This window comes from Oryctolagus cuniculus, chromosome 4 (assembly GCF_051225735.1).
Source record: "Oryctolagus cuniculus isolate XC-2025 breed Fujian yellow rabbit chromosome 4, ASM5122573v1, whole genome shotgun sequence".
NCBI classification, from domain to species: Eukaryota; Metazoa; Chordata; class Mammalia; order Lagomorpha; family Leporidae; genus Oryctolagus; species Oryctolagus cuniculus.
The window spans coordinates 35,718,684-35,734,650 of NC_142870.1; the positions used below are offsets into that span (position 1 = coordinate 35,718,684).

General features: G+C 40.4%; 1 protein-coding gene across 5 annotated transcripts in view; it reads right to left on the minus strand.

Moving 5' to 3' along the window:
- Nucleotides 1-319: 319 nt before the first annotated feature.
- LOC149126951 (uncharacterized) overlaps nucleotides 320-15,967 on the minus strand; it is a 282,984-nt gene continuing 267,336 nt past the window's right edge. For all 5 annotated transcript variants that reach the window (XR_016232084.1, XR_016232079.1, XR_016232077.1 and 2 more), the window contains exon 4: nucleotides 320-597. Coding sequence is in view for 1 of the 5 variants with exons in the window: in XM_089330355.1 (XP_089186481.1) it covers nucleotides 592-597 (6 nt within the window). In the remaining 4 variants the exon portion in view is untranslated. The remainder of the gene's footprint in view (nucleotides 598-15,967) is intronic.

Sequence of the window (15,967 nt, forward strand, 5' to 3'; positions counted from 1 at the left end):
TAGAAAACTCTTATTTAGAATGGGAAGTAAAATACATAATATTTTATAAGATAAAGATAAAAAGACAAAAGATAAACAAGAAGGTCTTGCTTAAAATAGGAAGTTTAAAAGACTTCTTATGAACAATTGGATCATTTTTATTGCCTTCCTCACATCAATATGTAATATATAAAATGTATTTAGAGTATTTGACATTAATGTTGTAAGAGTGACAAAATATCCTTTTCCTCCTACCCTCCATAGTTCATGGTCAGGGCTCCTATAACAAAAGGCATGTTAACATGAGAAAAACAAAAATATTTATTTAATATAAATTGTATATAACGTGGAAGATGTCCTCATGAAATAAAAACCCAACAAAAAAGACAAAACTACTGAATAGTTGAAGAGTGTCTTGTCACAGTTTTGATGGAGGAAAGATGGGACAAAGGTGGTGTGAACTTAGCGAGGCTTATTTGTTCGGATTCCTCTCTGTGCCTTGTATCTTTAAAGATGATCCTTTCTCCTGGATACTGGAAGAGCATCTCTCACATGAGCATCTTGTGACCTATGTTGGGGAAAGCTCAGCAATGTCTTCTTAGATCTTCTGACCTACTTCTGCGAAAAGAGCAAGGGAAGGTAGGAGAGGTTCTTACGCATGCTGCTTCTCCAAGTCCTTCATTTAAAATACCAAAATATAACACTTGGGGGGAGCGTGTCCTGAATCCCATTATTGCCCAACAGGCATACATGATGTAAATGCACAGGGCATCCATTACAGAAGATAGAAGCCCGGGCTTAACACTTTACACTGCCATCCTCTCAACATAACACATTTAGTATTACACCCATCCTAGAGAAGCAGAAAGCAAATTGCTGAAATAACAGTGCTTCAGGGGTGGTCTTGTAGCATGGCTAATTAAGCTGCCATGTGAGATGCCTGCATCGCATGTGAGAGCTGGTTTGAATCTTGGCTATCCATTGTGTGCTTGTATTCAGCTTCCTGCTAAGGGAACTGAGAGGCAATGCTTGATGGACCAAGTAATTGGATTCCTACTACCAACATGGAAAACCCCGATGGGGAGGAAATCAGCAAATAATAGATTTCTCTCTCCCCCTTCCCCTTGGCCCCCCTCTCTTTCCCCTTTCAAATAAATTTTTAAAATCTTTAAAAACAGAAGTGTCTTGTTTTTGTTTTTGTTTTGTAAAAGCACTTGGTGTCTTTTAAAGAGGAAGATAGGAAGCCTTGAAGCAAGAATGCTAACCAATGTTCTCTGACTCCAAACCTCTTGTCTTTTACATACCATACTGTTCTCACAATAACTTTTCCCACAAACATTTAAAATTTATCCAGTGCAAGTCAGACATTATAGTATGAGGTTAGGTGCTAGGAGCTAAAAAGGCAGAGCATGGCAAAATAGTATACACTTTGGCATCTGTCAAACTTGAATTTAAATTCAGGTTCTGCCACTTTCCCACCCGAGATATGACCACGAGCTGGTTATGTACTTCTGGGAGTTCAGGTTCCTCCTCTATAAAATGGAAGTAAGAGTTAGGGCACCTTTTATAGTTTTTTTATGAGTATTACAAATTTAGCACAGTGCCAGGCATTTTCTAGATGACCACAAAATGATATCTGTTATTGGAATCCCATGCAGTTGTTCTGCAGATTAAATGGGTTGTCATTATCAGATTCTTGGCACATTAGAACTGTTGGTTTTCACTTTTCCACTCTAATAGCAAAAGATATAATGCATACCTATTGGACCTAATAATTCTGGTTCTCTATGATGCTGAAACTTCCCTGATGATTAACAGGAATTGATAGACTGAAAGGGCAGTACTTTGTTCTTCTGTAAGTCACCAATCACTTACATGACTCTTCCTACATGGTGTGTTCAAAAATGGTGGCCATGGCATTTGCAGCAGTGTGGAGCAATGGTCCACATTGTCATCAGTTCATCCAGTGAACAGTAGGGTATGTACCAGATGTCCCTACTCTAGCTGAGCTTGGCCAGTTGTCTGGAAGTTTTAAGAAAGTTTCTTGCTGATCTTTCAAATAAGCTCAAGTTTAGGTTAGTCCCCAGTTTCTAAGCCCTGCAGGGTATAATTACAAATGGATGTATAACTCTTTTTTCAATATGTCTCTCTGTGTGTGTATGTGTGTGTTTCTTTCCAGATTAGGTTAATTCTAAAGGAGCACGTGTATTAGAGAAAGGACAGATAAGGAGAGAATAATGAGGATTACTAGTGTTAAGGTCGAAACGCGTCCGCCGCCCGAGGAACGACTCCAAGAGACTCTCTCACGCAATCAGCAGGGGGCTTATTGAACCAGCATGCTGGGGCTCCCTGAACATGCAAGAACAGAGAAGCCCCGAGAAGTGAAGGGCAAGGGTTTTTATAGGATTTTTAGAGACATTTTACATCGCAGCAAATCATCTCATTTGGCGGGAAATTCAAAGGACATCTCCTAGATTTGATTGGCACATTCGGTGGCGGGAACGGACCCACTAAGGTGGTTGGATGGCTCTTGGGGTTAATGCCCTTTGAATTGATTGGCCGAAGCATAGGGTCCGGGCCGTTGGGGTGTATGTGCCAGACTGCAGGGTCTCACACAAGGTCACACAAGATCACGGGAAGGTTTGTGGCTTATCTAGGAACTCAGGGACAGGGAACTGGTCGGGTGAGGCAAGATACAGGAAAGGGGTAGGGAGGGGCTCTGCACAGCCAGGCGGGTGAGGCAACGGCCACATAGTTTCGGTCCCTTATCTTTTACAGCTGCACCTGGAGCACCTAATTTCAGCTTTTGGGGAAAAAAGTTTAGGACTGTAATGTTAAACTTAATTTTTCACTAGAACATGTCATCCCAAAACATGCCTCTGATTATTATAAACATGCATCTTGATTATTATGTGACTAAGAATAATGGCTAACATGTATTGAGCAATTATCATGTCAACCTCCTTATATCTATTAGATGACAATATTTCAGACAATAAAGGTGAGTACTATTATCCCACATTAAAAATGAGGGATCACTGTTCTGGAATTTTTTTGAATGGCCTCATTTCAAAGTTGCTTAATAATGAATCTGGACTGGATTACAGAGAGTCTAGCAGTAATTTCTTTCACATCTGTAGGAAAGGAAAAATTACTTCTATCATCCTAGGTCCTTTGGTTGGTCAAGAATAAAATTGACAAAAGACTGATTAAGAGAATAAAAATTGGGACCAGTGCTGTGGCAAAGCAAGAAAAGTCACTGCTTTCAGTGATGGCATTCCACATGGGTGCCACTTTGAGTCCCAGGTGCTGCCGCATTTCTGGTCCAGCTTCCTGCTAATGCACCTTGGAAAGCAGAGGAAGATGGTCTCCTACAAACACTTGGGCCATCTCCTGGCTTCAGATCAGCCTAGCTCTGGCCATTGAAGCAATTTGAGAAGTGATTCAATGGATGGAAGACCTCACTTGGTCTCTCCTCTCTCTGTAACTCTGCCTTTCAAATATATAAATAAATCTTAAAAAAAGAGAGGAAAATAAAAATTGTTTTAATTGTATATATGCACATGGGAGTCCGACAAAAATATGAGATTCAAGACAAGGAGCCAGACGATTGAGGTTTCCATAGGTGTTTGGTAAATCTAGGGGATTATATATGCTGGAACAAATCGTGGGAGAGCAATAGAAATGGTCTGGGGAAGACAAGATGACCAGGGAGAGTGCTATAAAGCAAAGGTAAGACTTGTCATGTGAGTTTAAATAGCTAATGCAGAATTCACTGATTAAAAATCTCTAGTGGCTTAGTTATCCTTTTCTTTCTGGTGTGGAAAGGAAACATTCTTAAAATGGAGATTTCCACTAGATAAAAATTTCTCTTTCAAAAGAGCAGCATTTTAGCGATATTTCTCTGACTGTGGTTTTGTAAAATAACCAGTTCAAAATGATCAATATGCCAAAGGAGTATATTTTAGGTAGGCATATTCTAATTTTCTACAGTTCTCTTTTGGGATGATGTGTCCTAAGTCCAACACAACCAACAAACTACAGGCAAGAGTAAAATAATCAGTCTCAGTGGGTAAAATGCCTCCCTCCAGAACCAACATTCAATTTAGGTGGATATAAAAACTCACTTAACATAAAATCAATGTTGTATAAATTTGGAAAATATTTTAGCTCACAGTTAAGATGCTTCACAAATACACATTCCACTTTTTCAAATATCATGTGAAGATGGAATCTAAGAACAAATTTCACATGATATCTTTTGTTTTACTTTCATAGAATAGCTCTGAGTTTCTTTTCCAAAGGAGAATTTTCCTTCTTTAAATGTCAATGTGATTTTTTTTTTTGGTTATAGATTTAAAATGTTTTATTATGTTTTTGGCTTGTCTATTGCTTGTTAGCCTCTGGCAATACTTACAAGACTGAGAGAAAAATACATTCTGTAATAGTATGGCTTTTTCATCTGGAATACAGCATTAACACAGACATGTCACCAGCACACGCATACGCATGTGAGCACACACGCACACACACACACAGTTTGTAAATGAATCAATCCAGAGCTTCAGATGCCAAGGTCTATTGGCTGCTGCTGACAGTTTCAGCCATAACTCTCAGGGTTGAGTGTGGGGAAGGAGGGAGGCTATCATTCTAATCTTCATTCATGTTCACTTTTGTCCTGTTAATTCCTTAAGTGGGTGAAACCTGTATTTTGAAAGGAAAGGAAAAGGGTATCCTATTCACCCTCTTTAGGTATATGCAAACCACTTGAAACCAATTAGGTGTCAACAGAATTGTTAATTATCCTGAGTTCACCACCTTTTGTGAAGCCTTTCAGAGTGAAAGGGAGGTGTGGCTTAGCCCACAGCAGGCTCAAACAGCCCTCTAATTGACAAATTCTATACTCAGCAGTTGGGTTGGCTAAAGAGGTTAAATCATACTCTCTTTCATAAAGGAGATGGGTAGACCCTTATATTTATCACTCATTCATTTATGAGGCAAATACCTATTGATTCTCTGCTTGGAAGTCCAGGGCTTAGTGACCCTGTGGTAAGTTAGAGAATCGGTCACTGCTTCATGTAGGTTTCATTCTCTCTTTGTGGGATGGTTCTCTCACTTCCCATTCACAAATCAATCATTAAAAGCAATCCATTGTAGAAGTATAGAAACTTCTGAAACCCGGGTTTCTATAAAGTAGAACACCTGTGAAATAAAGGTGCTATACCTTCACTTAGGCTGTTACATAATGCCTCCGAATATGGTCAGAGGAACTGGTATAGAACCCCTAAAAATGGGTTTGCTGGCCTGATGCACAGCAAAACTATCACTAACACCAAGATGGTGGAAGAAAGGAGGTATTTACAGCAAAGAACAGAGCAGGGAACTGGGCAGGTATTGCTTATTCTTCAGGCTTCATGAAAGGTTGATGTAAAAATTAATATGAAGTTGGGGATAAGAGGTGCATGTTCAGCTCACATTCCAAGTTCTTGGTTGGTCAGCAGTGCCTATAATCCTCCCTTAATTGATCATTGATATTGTGTTCTCTGGGGGATTTGATGATGACTAAGTGGGTTCCAGTCAGTCGAGGGGCTCTATGTAGCTGATACTTTCTCTGCTTAGAACCTGAAGTTCCTGGAATAGAAATTCTTCAAAGAGAGATACAACATCAAGGTGCTTTCTGTGTGGGAGATAAATGACCTCATGAGTCTTGTGAGCAAGGATCCTGTGAGGACAGTGTATGATTTCCTCAGTTTAGTCAATTGATTTTGATAAGAGGTTGATTTTAAATCACGAAAGAAACTTTAAGCTCAGGGAGGAAGACTGGGCGACCATGGGAGACTAGGACCTTATATCTAGCAACTGCATCCAAGGCAGTGTATAGGGGCTAGTTCACAAGACAAATACCTTTTAAGTATAGCCTATACCACCCATAAAACACCAGTTTTTCTCATATACAGCCCTATTTCCATGATTACTGTCCTCTTCTATTGCATAACAACCCCTAAAACTAGTTGGAAATTTTGCTATGGAACTCACAAACTTGGTCCACTCACCTAATGCTCAGAAAGCCAATCACTAAAATCTATGGGTGTCGGAAGAAAAGAGGTACTTATTTGCAAAGTGCAGAACAAGGAGCCATACAGTTATGGCTTAACTCCTAGTCTCACAAATTGGTAGGGGTGAATGGTGTTAAAGGGAGAAGATAGGGCTGCTAGGTGCATGTTAAGCATGTGTTCAAGTTCCTGGTGGGTCAGTGGTACTTGTGGCTTTCCTTTGACTGGTTAGTAATGCCATGCCTGTTAAGGAATTTATATGATGCTCAAGCAGGCTTCAGTTAGTCTGGGGCTAGATGCAAGTGGTTGTTGCTTCCCATCCTGAGCCAAAATTTCCCTGATGCAGGACCCTGTGACATGATACTGACCATTAAATATTAAATACTTGAGAAATTTCTGGGACAATTGCAGCACTCTCATCAATGATTTCCACTTGATAAGTGGTTAATTAGCTATCCTAGATCCCAGAAGCAGAGGCAATAAGGACAAAAAAAAAAAAAAAAATAGACAAATGGCTTTATATCAAACTAGGAAGCTTCTGCACTGCAAAGGAAACACTCAAAAAAGCCAAGAGGAAACTGACAGAAGAAAAAAATTTGCACATTATGCAACTAATAAATGATTAATATTCAGGATCCATAAAGAACTCGAGAAACTCAACAACATTACAAACAATCCAGATAGGAAATGGACAAAGGACATGAACAGGCAGTTTTCATAGGATGAAATACAAATTGCCAATATATACTTGAAAAAATGCTCTGGACCACTAGCCATCAGGAAAGTAGAAATAAAACCACAATGAGGTCTCACCTCACCCTAGGTAGAATGGTTATCATCTAAAAATCAAAATAAATAAATGCTGGTGAGACTGTGGGGGAAAAGACTCCCTAATGCTGTGTTGGTGGGAATGTAAACTAATACAACCATTATGGAAGACAGAATGGAGATTCCTCAGAACCTGAAAATAGAAGCTCCATATGAACCAGCCATCCCAGGTCTGGGAATTTATCCAGCAAAATGAAACCAGTATATGAAAGAATTATCTTGGCCGGCGCCATGGCTCACTTGGCTAATCCTCCGCCTGCAGCGCTGGCACTCTGGGTTCTAGTCCAAATTGGGGTGCTGGATTCTGTCCCGGTTGCTCCTCTTCCAGTCCAGCTCTCTGCTGTGGCCCAGGAGGGCAGTGGAGGATGGCCCAAGTGCTTGGGCCCTGCACCCACATGGGAGACCAGGAGGAAGCACCTGGCTCCTGGCTTCGAATTGGCACAACACGCCGGCCGTAGCGGCCATTGGGGGGTGAACCAACTGCAAAGGAAGACCTTTCTCTCTGTCTCTCTCTCTCTCTCACTGTCTAACTCTGCCTGTCAAAGAAAAAGAAGAAAGAATTATCTGCACCCCCATGTTCTTCGCAACTGAATTTCCAATAGGTAAGATATGGAATCAACCCAGATGTGCATTAACTGGTGACTAAAGAAAATTTCACACTACATGTTACCATGTAGCCATAAAAAAGAATAAAGTCTTGTCTTCTGTAACAAAATGAAGATGACTGAAACCATCATGCTTAGTGAAAAAAAGTCAGTCTCAAAAAGACAAATATGTTTTTGCCAATACGTAGCAGTTAAAATAGAATACCAAAAACTGTATAGGAATAAAATGGTCACTTGGGGTATGATTTTTGTTTTTAGCCCTTGTTTAAACTCCTGTGGAATGATGGTTTTCCTACTTTTTACTTGTTGAATATTATGATTAGTGGTGAATTAAACCTGTGATTACAGAGTGGATCAAAATTATGGCTTTGCAAAAACTGATGAAGAGTGGAGGGAGGGAGAAGATTTGGTGAGGAGCAGGGAAGTAAAGGAAGTGTAGCTGTCTTCTTGGAACTGTACTATGAAATGCATAAATTCTATTCCATTGATATTAATAAAACATCTGAAAAAAGATAGGAACTGAAACAGGAAAGTGCATGGTATCTTTAGAACCAATAAGTAGTGAGGGGAAGCTTTCAAGTCTTCCAAGAAAGAGATTCCCTTGCCTGTTCAGAGTGCTTCTTCTTTTTTATTTACTAAATATAAATTTCCAAAATACAGCTTTTGGATTACAGTGGCTCCCCCCCCCATAACTTCACTCCCACCCGCAACCCTCCCATCTCCCGCTCCCTCTCCCATCCCATTCATATCAAGATTCATTTTCAATTCTCTTTATATACAGATTAATTTAGTATATATTAAGTAAAGATTTCAACAGTTTGCACCCACACAGAAACACAAACTGTAAAGTACTGTTTGAGTACTAGTTATAGCATTAATTCACATTGGACAACACATTAAGGACAGAGATCCCACATGGGGAGTAAGTGCACAGTGACTCCTGTTGTGGATTTAACAATTTGACACTCTTGTTTATGGCATCAGTAATCACCCTAGGCTCTTGTCATGAGTTGCCAAGGCTATGGAAGCCTTTTGAGTTCACCAACTCTGATCTTATTTAGACAAGGTCATAGTCAAAGTGGAAGTTCTCTCCTCCCTTCAGAGAAAGGTACCTCCTTGTTTGATGGCCCATTCTTTCCGCTTCTTAAAGAGCTTGTGTTCTGGATATCATGGGGTATGGTTGGAGACATACTATTGCTTTAGTCTTTTGACACTAGCATGAGAAACCCTTGGATCCCAACCAGATATGAGAGATAAGCAAAGACAGCAAAATTGTGGAGAAACAGAAATGGAGCCACAGGGCATTGTGATTCCACTGCAACTTTGTGCTACCAGGAGTCAAAGCTTTTATGAAATAATACAGTGAAATAAACTGAACATGGTAATCATAAACCGTTTCCCTTAGGAAATATTCATGACAGCCACTGTGTCAACTTCCAGAAATAAAATTAATGTATTCTTACATTTTATATTTGCTAAAATAACCATGGTTTCCATAGTATTGTTTCAGACTAGTGTTCTGACAACAATTACCACTCACTGTGAATGTTCATGTTCAAGTTCTTTTGAGTTTCAGAGAAATTGGCACCCTACCATAGAGTGTTGGATAGCTAAGTCAGCCTGGTGTTTGAAACTCAGTGGTAACATCTGTGATCACATTAGGTTTATCAGGCAAGATTCATAATATGCTAAACACAATTTCTTCATTTATAAAATTCTGTTATTAGTGATGCCCTTATATGTTAATTTTGCATATTAAATGAGATTATGTATAAATATATATACACATATATATACAAAATACTACTGCTTCAGTCTTTTTTGAGTCACAGATATCCTATTTTTGAAGCTTCATCACATAATGGAGTGCCTGGGTTCCAGTCCTGGTTCCACTCTGTTGAGGAGTAAAAATTGGGAAGGTGGAGTTGTCAGGTTCCCATGCCTTTATGCCCTTGCTCCTTTAATCTGTGTGCCTCCATGGTAACCAATGTCATGATAGCTGACAGGTCCATCTGCTTGCTAGTTGCCCACAACCCTGCTATGTGACAATTTGGCCGCAGGTCACTATTCGCTATAAACCTATATAAGCAACTGAGGGGCAGGACTAGGCACAGTTATTGGCAGATGCAGGTGTATGTGAATGGGTGGCTATGTATGGATATAGGTAGATGTCTCCTTGAGTGTGTCCAATCACATCCACAAACATAAAGGCAATTATCTCCTGTGGCCCCTCCACTACTGGGGACTTATAGCTGTTCTTTGTGCATTTCTCACCACCACTGTGAGTGAAGGAGCTAGAAACCCACAAACAGCCCTGACTTGTTCTCTGACTTGTCAGAAGCTGGATGTGCTTGTCCTGAGCCCTAAGCCGCAGGCATACACACTCCTATCCCAACTTCCACTATTGCACACCCTGGGAAGTAGCAGGTGATGGCCCAAGTAGCTGAGTCTCTGCCACCCATATGGTATTGAATTCCTGGCTCCTGGGTTTGGTCTGGCCCAGGCCCAGCTATTTCAGGCAATTGGGAAGTGAGCCAGCAGATGGGAACTCTGTCTGCGTGCTGTTGTGTGTTTGCTTTTTTTCTGCCTTTCAAATGACTAAAATACATAAGTAATTTTTAAAAAAATTATATGAAGAGTGTGGATTCTGGATTCCTCTAGAATGGGCTTCTGACTTAATCTCTGCCTGACCCTGCATTCATGTTCTCACTTGTGAAGTTGGAATGCCAGCTGCGTGAACCTGATGACACTGGTGTGAGGGTAGCGTGAGATCATACAAGCTTGTAAAGCACTTTGAACAAGGCTATGCAGAGAGTAAGAACTCAGCATGTTAACTGTTAACATCATCATAATAATCAGATATTGTTATATATAAAAACAGACTAAAATTAATATCATCTCATAGAGTTGTAAGGAATAAATGAGACAAAATATGTAAAATATGTTATTGTTAGTATTAAATGCTCAGCTCACATCAGCTATTATTATCATTATGAGTGGGGTTTATTCCTTAAGCTCTAAACTTAGGGAAATGGATGCTGTTGCTCCCCATAATAACAGAGAAAGTCTTTGCTGTCCTTAAACTGTGGACTTTAGGGGCAGGCATTTGTCCTTCTGCTTTGGTCCCTGCATCCCATATCAGAATACCAGGGTTCGAGTCCTACCACCACCCCTGATTCCAGCTTCTCGCAAATGTGCACCGTAAGGGGCAGCAGATGATGGCTCAAGCACTTGTGTTTCTGTCAGTCATGTTGTGTAAGTGAACTGGGTTCTCAGTTCTTGGTTTTGGCCAAGTCCCAAACTGGCTGTCTCTGGCAATAGATGGGAATGTGCTCTCTCTCACGCTCTCTCTCTCTCTCTCTCCAAGCCCTTTGTTTTTCTGCTATCAAATAAATGAAATAAACATACAAATAAAATTCTACAAACAAAATAAATAGGACTTTTTGAACCACCCTGGCTTTTGCTAAGAAGTAACTTTTCTTTTTTTAAAATATTTGTTTATTTATTTGAAAGGTAAGAGTTGCAGACAGAGAGAGAGAGGGAGACAGAGAGAGACAGAAAGACAGAGAGATGGATCTTCCATCTGCTGAGTCACTCCCCAAATGTCCACAATAGTTAGGCCTGGGCCAGGCCAAAGCCAGAAGCCAGGAGTTTCATCCAGGTCTCCCATGTGGGTACTGGGCCCAAGCTGCTTTCCCAGGTGCATTAGCAGGGAGCTGGATCCAAATTGATTAGAAGGGAGCTGGACACGTGGGATGCCGGCACGGCAGGTTGCAGCTAAACCTGCTGCACCACAGCGATGGCCCTGAAGTACATTTTCAAGCTGAATGTCCTTAAAACAATATTTCAGGCAACTATAAAAGAACTCTCAGGAAACATAAAATGAACAGATGTCATAAATTCCATTCAGTTATCAAGTTTGTGGGTGAGGTGTGGGGAGAGTTGTGGTACCCTGGGTTAAACCTGCATCCCATAGCCCAGTGCATGGTTTGAGACCAGGCTACTCTATACTTCCAGTCCAGCTTCCTGCTCACACACCCTGAAGGCAGCAGTCGATGGTTCCAGTGTTTGGGTCCCTGCTATACACATGGCAGACATAGATGGAGTCCCTAGCCCCTGGTTTCAACCTTGCCCGGCCTTGGTGGATACCAGTATTTGAGGAAGGAACTAGCAGTTAGAATCTCCCTCTCTCTCTCTCTCTCTCTCTCTTTCACCCTGCTTTTCAAATAACCGAATCTGCTTTTTTTAAAAAAAAAATTCTTTAATGCATTAAAGAGGAAATCAGTAAGATGTTATGACCAGATCAAAAGAGAGTTGAAGGAAAAAAAACAGTTATGGATGTTAAAATGAATTTTTCTGATTAATATCCTATAAGACAATTAATGTAATAACTGGTGTTCTTTTTTCTACATAGCAAAATTATATATCGCCCCAAAAAATTCACTCATGATAACAAAAATAATCCCTTTCATTTCTATGAGTTTTTAGTAACTTCCATCTCCACAAATTCTAGTTTCTAGATGTCATCAATTACAGGTTAATGACCTTATAGAATCAGTTCCTCATTGAAAGGTTTGCAAGACAAGAACACGGAACTTCACTGAAAGGACACTCAAAAGACTTTCTTGCTCATTTCTATCTTGAGTAATTTTTTAAGCAAATGCTGCTACTAACTACTAACTCTTCAATGAAAAGCTACTCATTCTGTGACAAATTTGTAGTACACATTAACCACCCCATCTCACAATTCATACCATGTATTTGTGCTTGTAGACCACTCTGTTTACACTTTTGCCAAAATTGTTTTTCTAGCTTTATTGATATATAATTAGCATACAAAATGTACAAAATTAAAATATGCATTTTCATGAGTTTGGACATAATGCATTTGTATAATCTGTGCAATTAGTTTACAAAAACAGCACGCACAATTAGTGCATATAATTTGGTGAATTGTGACAACACTTATGTTGCATCACCACAACTCAGGTAACAACAAAATATTCTTATCATTACAAAAGATGACCTTCTAGAACAGTTTCAAGTTCACACCAACATTAAAGCCTCTCTTTCCTTGTTTGCACTATTCATATCCTGCATTAGAGCTGTACATTTGTTATAATCAATGACCATCACAGACACAACATTGTCAAACCCAGTGCATAGTTTACTTTAGGTTTCACCCTTGGAGGCATATCTCAAAATAATTTGTTTTCTCTACCCTTGCCAGAAACATAAAGAGATTTTTCTCCAATATTGAGTATCATAACCTGATAGAGCTCGAGGTGAAGCTTATACAGTATCCTCACCCACCATAACTGGACCTCTTTGGAGCTTTCAAACTCAGATGTCTATACTGAGCTTCCCTGCAACAAATGATCAATTCTGGTTCAGTCTTCCCTCCATAACATTGATTTCTAGGGAGATGTTTGTTCATGATTTCTACCTATCTGTCTAATTTGCATATGTTCTCATTCTCTTATGAATCTATGAAGAATTGTTAGTTTTCGGTTTGTTCAGCAATTTGATTATTGTAAGCACAGAATGAAGATGTCTGAGCATTTTAAAAAAAATATTTTATTTAGGCCAGCACCGGGGCTCAATAGGATAATCTTCTGCCTATAGTGCCGGCACACCAGGTTCTAGTCCCAGCTGGGGCACTGGATTCTGTCCTGGTTGCCCCTCTTCCAGTCCAGCTCTATGCTATGGCCCGGGAGTGCAGCGGAGGATGGCCCAAATCCTTGGGCCCTGCACCTGCATGGGAGACCAGGAGAAGCACATGAGTCCTGGCTTCAGATCAGCCTGGTGCACCGTACGCAGCGCACTGGCCACAGCAGCCTTTGGAGGGGGAACCAATGGTAAAGGAAGACCTTCCTCTCGGTCTCTCTCTCTCTCACTGTCCACTCTGCCTGTCAAAAAATATTTTATTTATTTATTTGAAAGGCAGTTACCGTCACCACGACACGTTGTAATCAAACTCACCACAGTGAAACAGAAAGAAAAGATTCTAAAATGTGCAAGAGAGAAACGTCAGGTTACTCTCAGAGGATCTCCAATTAGACTCACAGCTGATTCTCATCAGAAACCCTACAAGCTAGAAGGGAATGGCGAGATATAGCCCAAGTACTAGGAGAAAAAAACTGCCAACCCACAATATTATACCCTGCAAAGGTCTCATTTATGAATGAAGGTGAAATAAAGACCTTTCACAGCAAACAGAAATTGAAAGAATTTGTGGCCACTCGACCAGCCCTGCAAAAGATGCTTAAAGACGTGTTACACACAGAAACACAGAAACACAGCCATCAGTATGAAAGAAGGTAAAGAAAGGAAACCTCACAGCAAAGATCACAGGAAGTTCAAAGCATATATTAGAAAATATCTTTGGCAAATGGCAGGGCAAAGTTATCACTTATCAATAGTCACATTGAACATTAATGGCCTGAACTGTCCAGTTAAAAGACACAGATTGGCTGATTGGGTTAATGAACAAAACCCATCTATTTGCTGCTTACAAGAAACACATCTTTCCAACAAAGATCCATACAGACTGAAAGTGAAAGGCTGGAAAAAGATATACCATGCCAACAGAAATGAAAAAAGAGTGGGTGTAGCCATCTTAATATTGGACAACATAAACTTTACCACAAAAACTGTTAGGAGAGACAAAGAGGGACACTATATAATGATTAAGGGATCAATTCAACAGGAAGATATAACGATTATCAATGTATATGCACCTAATTACAGGGCACTGGTTTATTTATAAGATATGTTAAGGCACTTAAAGGGAGACTTAGGCCCCAATACAATAGTACTGGGGGACTTCAATACTCCACTCTCAGAAATAGACAGATCAACAGGGCAGAAGATCAACAAGGATACAGTTGATTTAAATGACACTAGCCCAAATGGATCTAACAGATATACAGAACTTTTCATCCTACACATAAAGCATTTACATTCTTCTCAGCTGTACATGGAACCTTCTCTAGGACTGACCACATACAAGGCCATAAAGCAATTCTCAGCAAATTCAAAAGAATTAGAATCATACGATGCAGCTTCTCAGACCATAAAGGAATGACGTTGGAAATTAGCAACTCAGAAATCACTAGAGAACTTCTAAGATCAGTCCCATTCACAATAGCTACAAAAACAATCAAATACCTTGGAATAAACTTAACCAAGGATGTTAATGACCTCTACAATGAGAATTACAAAACCTTAAAGAAAGAAATAGAAGAGGATACCAAAAAATGGAAAAATCTTCCATGCTCATGGGTTGGAAAAATCAATATCATCAAAATGTCCATTCTCCCACAAACACCTTATACATTCAATGCAATACTAATCAAAATACTGAAGAACTTCTTTCGGATCTGGAAAAAATTATGCTGAAAATCCTACGGAGACACAGGAGACCTGGAATAGCTAAAGCAATCTTGCACAACAAAAACAAAGCCGGAGGCATCACAATACCAGATTTCAGGACAAACTACAGGGCAGTTGTTATCAAAACAGTATGGTACTGGTACAGAAACAGATGGATAGACCAATGGAACAGAATTGAAACACCAGAAATCAAGCCAAACATCTACAGCCAACTCATATTTGATCAAAGATCGAAAACCAATCCCTGGAGTAAGGACATTCATTTCAATAAATGGTGCTGGGAAAATTGGACTTCCACATGCCGAATCATGAAGCAAGACCCCTACCTTTCATCTTACACTAAAATTCACTCAAAATGGATTAAAGACTTAAATCTATGACCTACACCATCAAATTATCAGAGAGCATTGGAAAAACCCTGCAAGATATAGGTACTGGCAAAGACTTCTTAGAAAAGACCCCAGAAGCACAGGCAGTCAAAGCCAAAATTAACATTTGGGATTGCATCAAATTGAGAAGTTTCTGTACTTCAAAAGAAACAGTCAGGAAAGTGAAGAGGCAACCGACAGAATGGGAAAAAATATTTGCAAACTATGCAACTGATAAAGGGTTGATAACAAGAATCTACAAAGAAATCAAGAAACTCCACAACATCAAACCAAACAACCCACTTAAGAGATGGGCCAAGGACCTCAACAGACATTTTTCAAAAGAGGAAATCCAAATGGCCAATAGACACATGAAAATATGTTCAAGATCATTAGCAAGCAGGGAAATGCAAATCAAAACCACAATAAGGGACGGCGCCGCGGCTCACTAGGCTAATCCTCCGCCTAGCGGCGCTGGCACACCAGGTTCTAGTCCCAGTCGGGGCGCCGGATTCTGTCCCGGTTGCCCCTCTTCCAGGCCAGCCCTCTGCTGTGGCCAGGGAGTGCAGTGGAGGATGGCCCAGGTGCTTGGGCCCTGCACCCCATGGGAGACCAGGAAAAGCACCTGGCTCCTGGCTCCTGCCATCGGATCAGCGCGGTGCGCCGGCCGCAGCGCGCCGGCCGCGGCGGCCATTGGAGGGTGAACCAACGGCAAAGGAAGACCTTTCTCTCTGTCTCT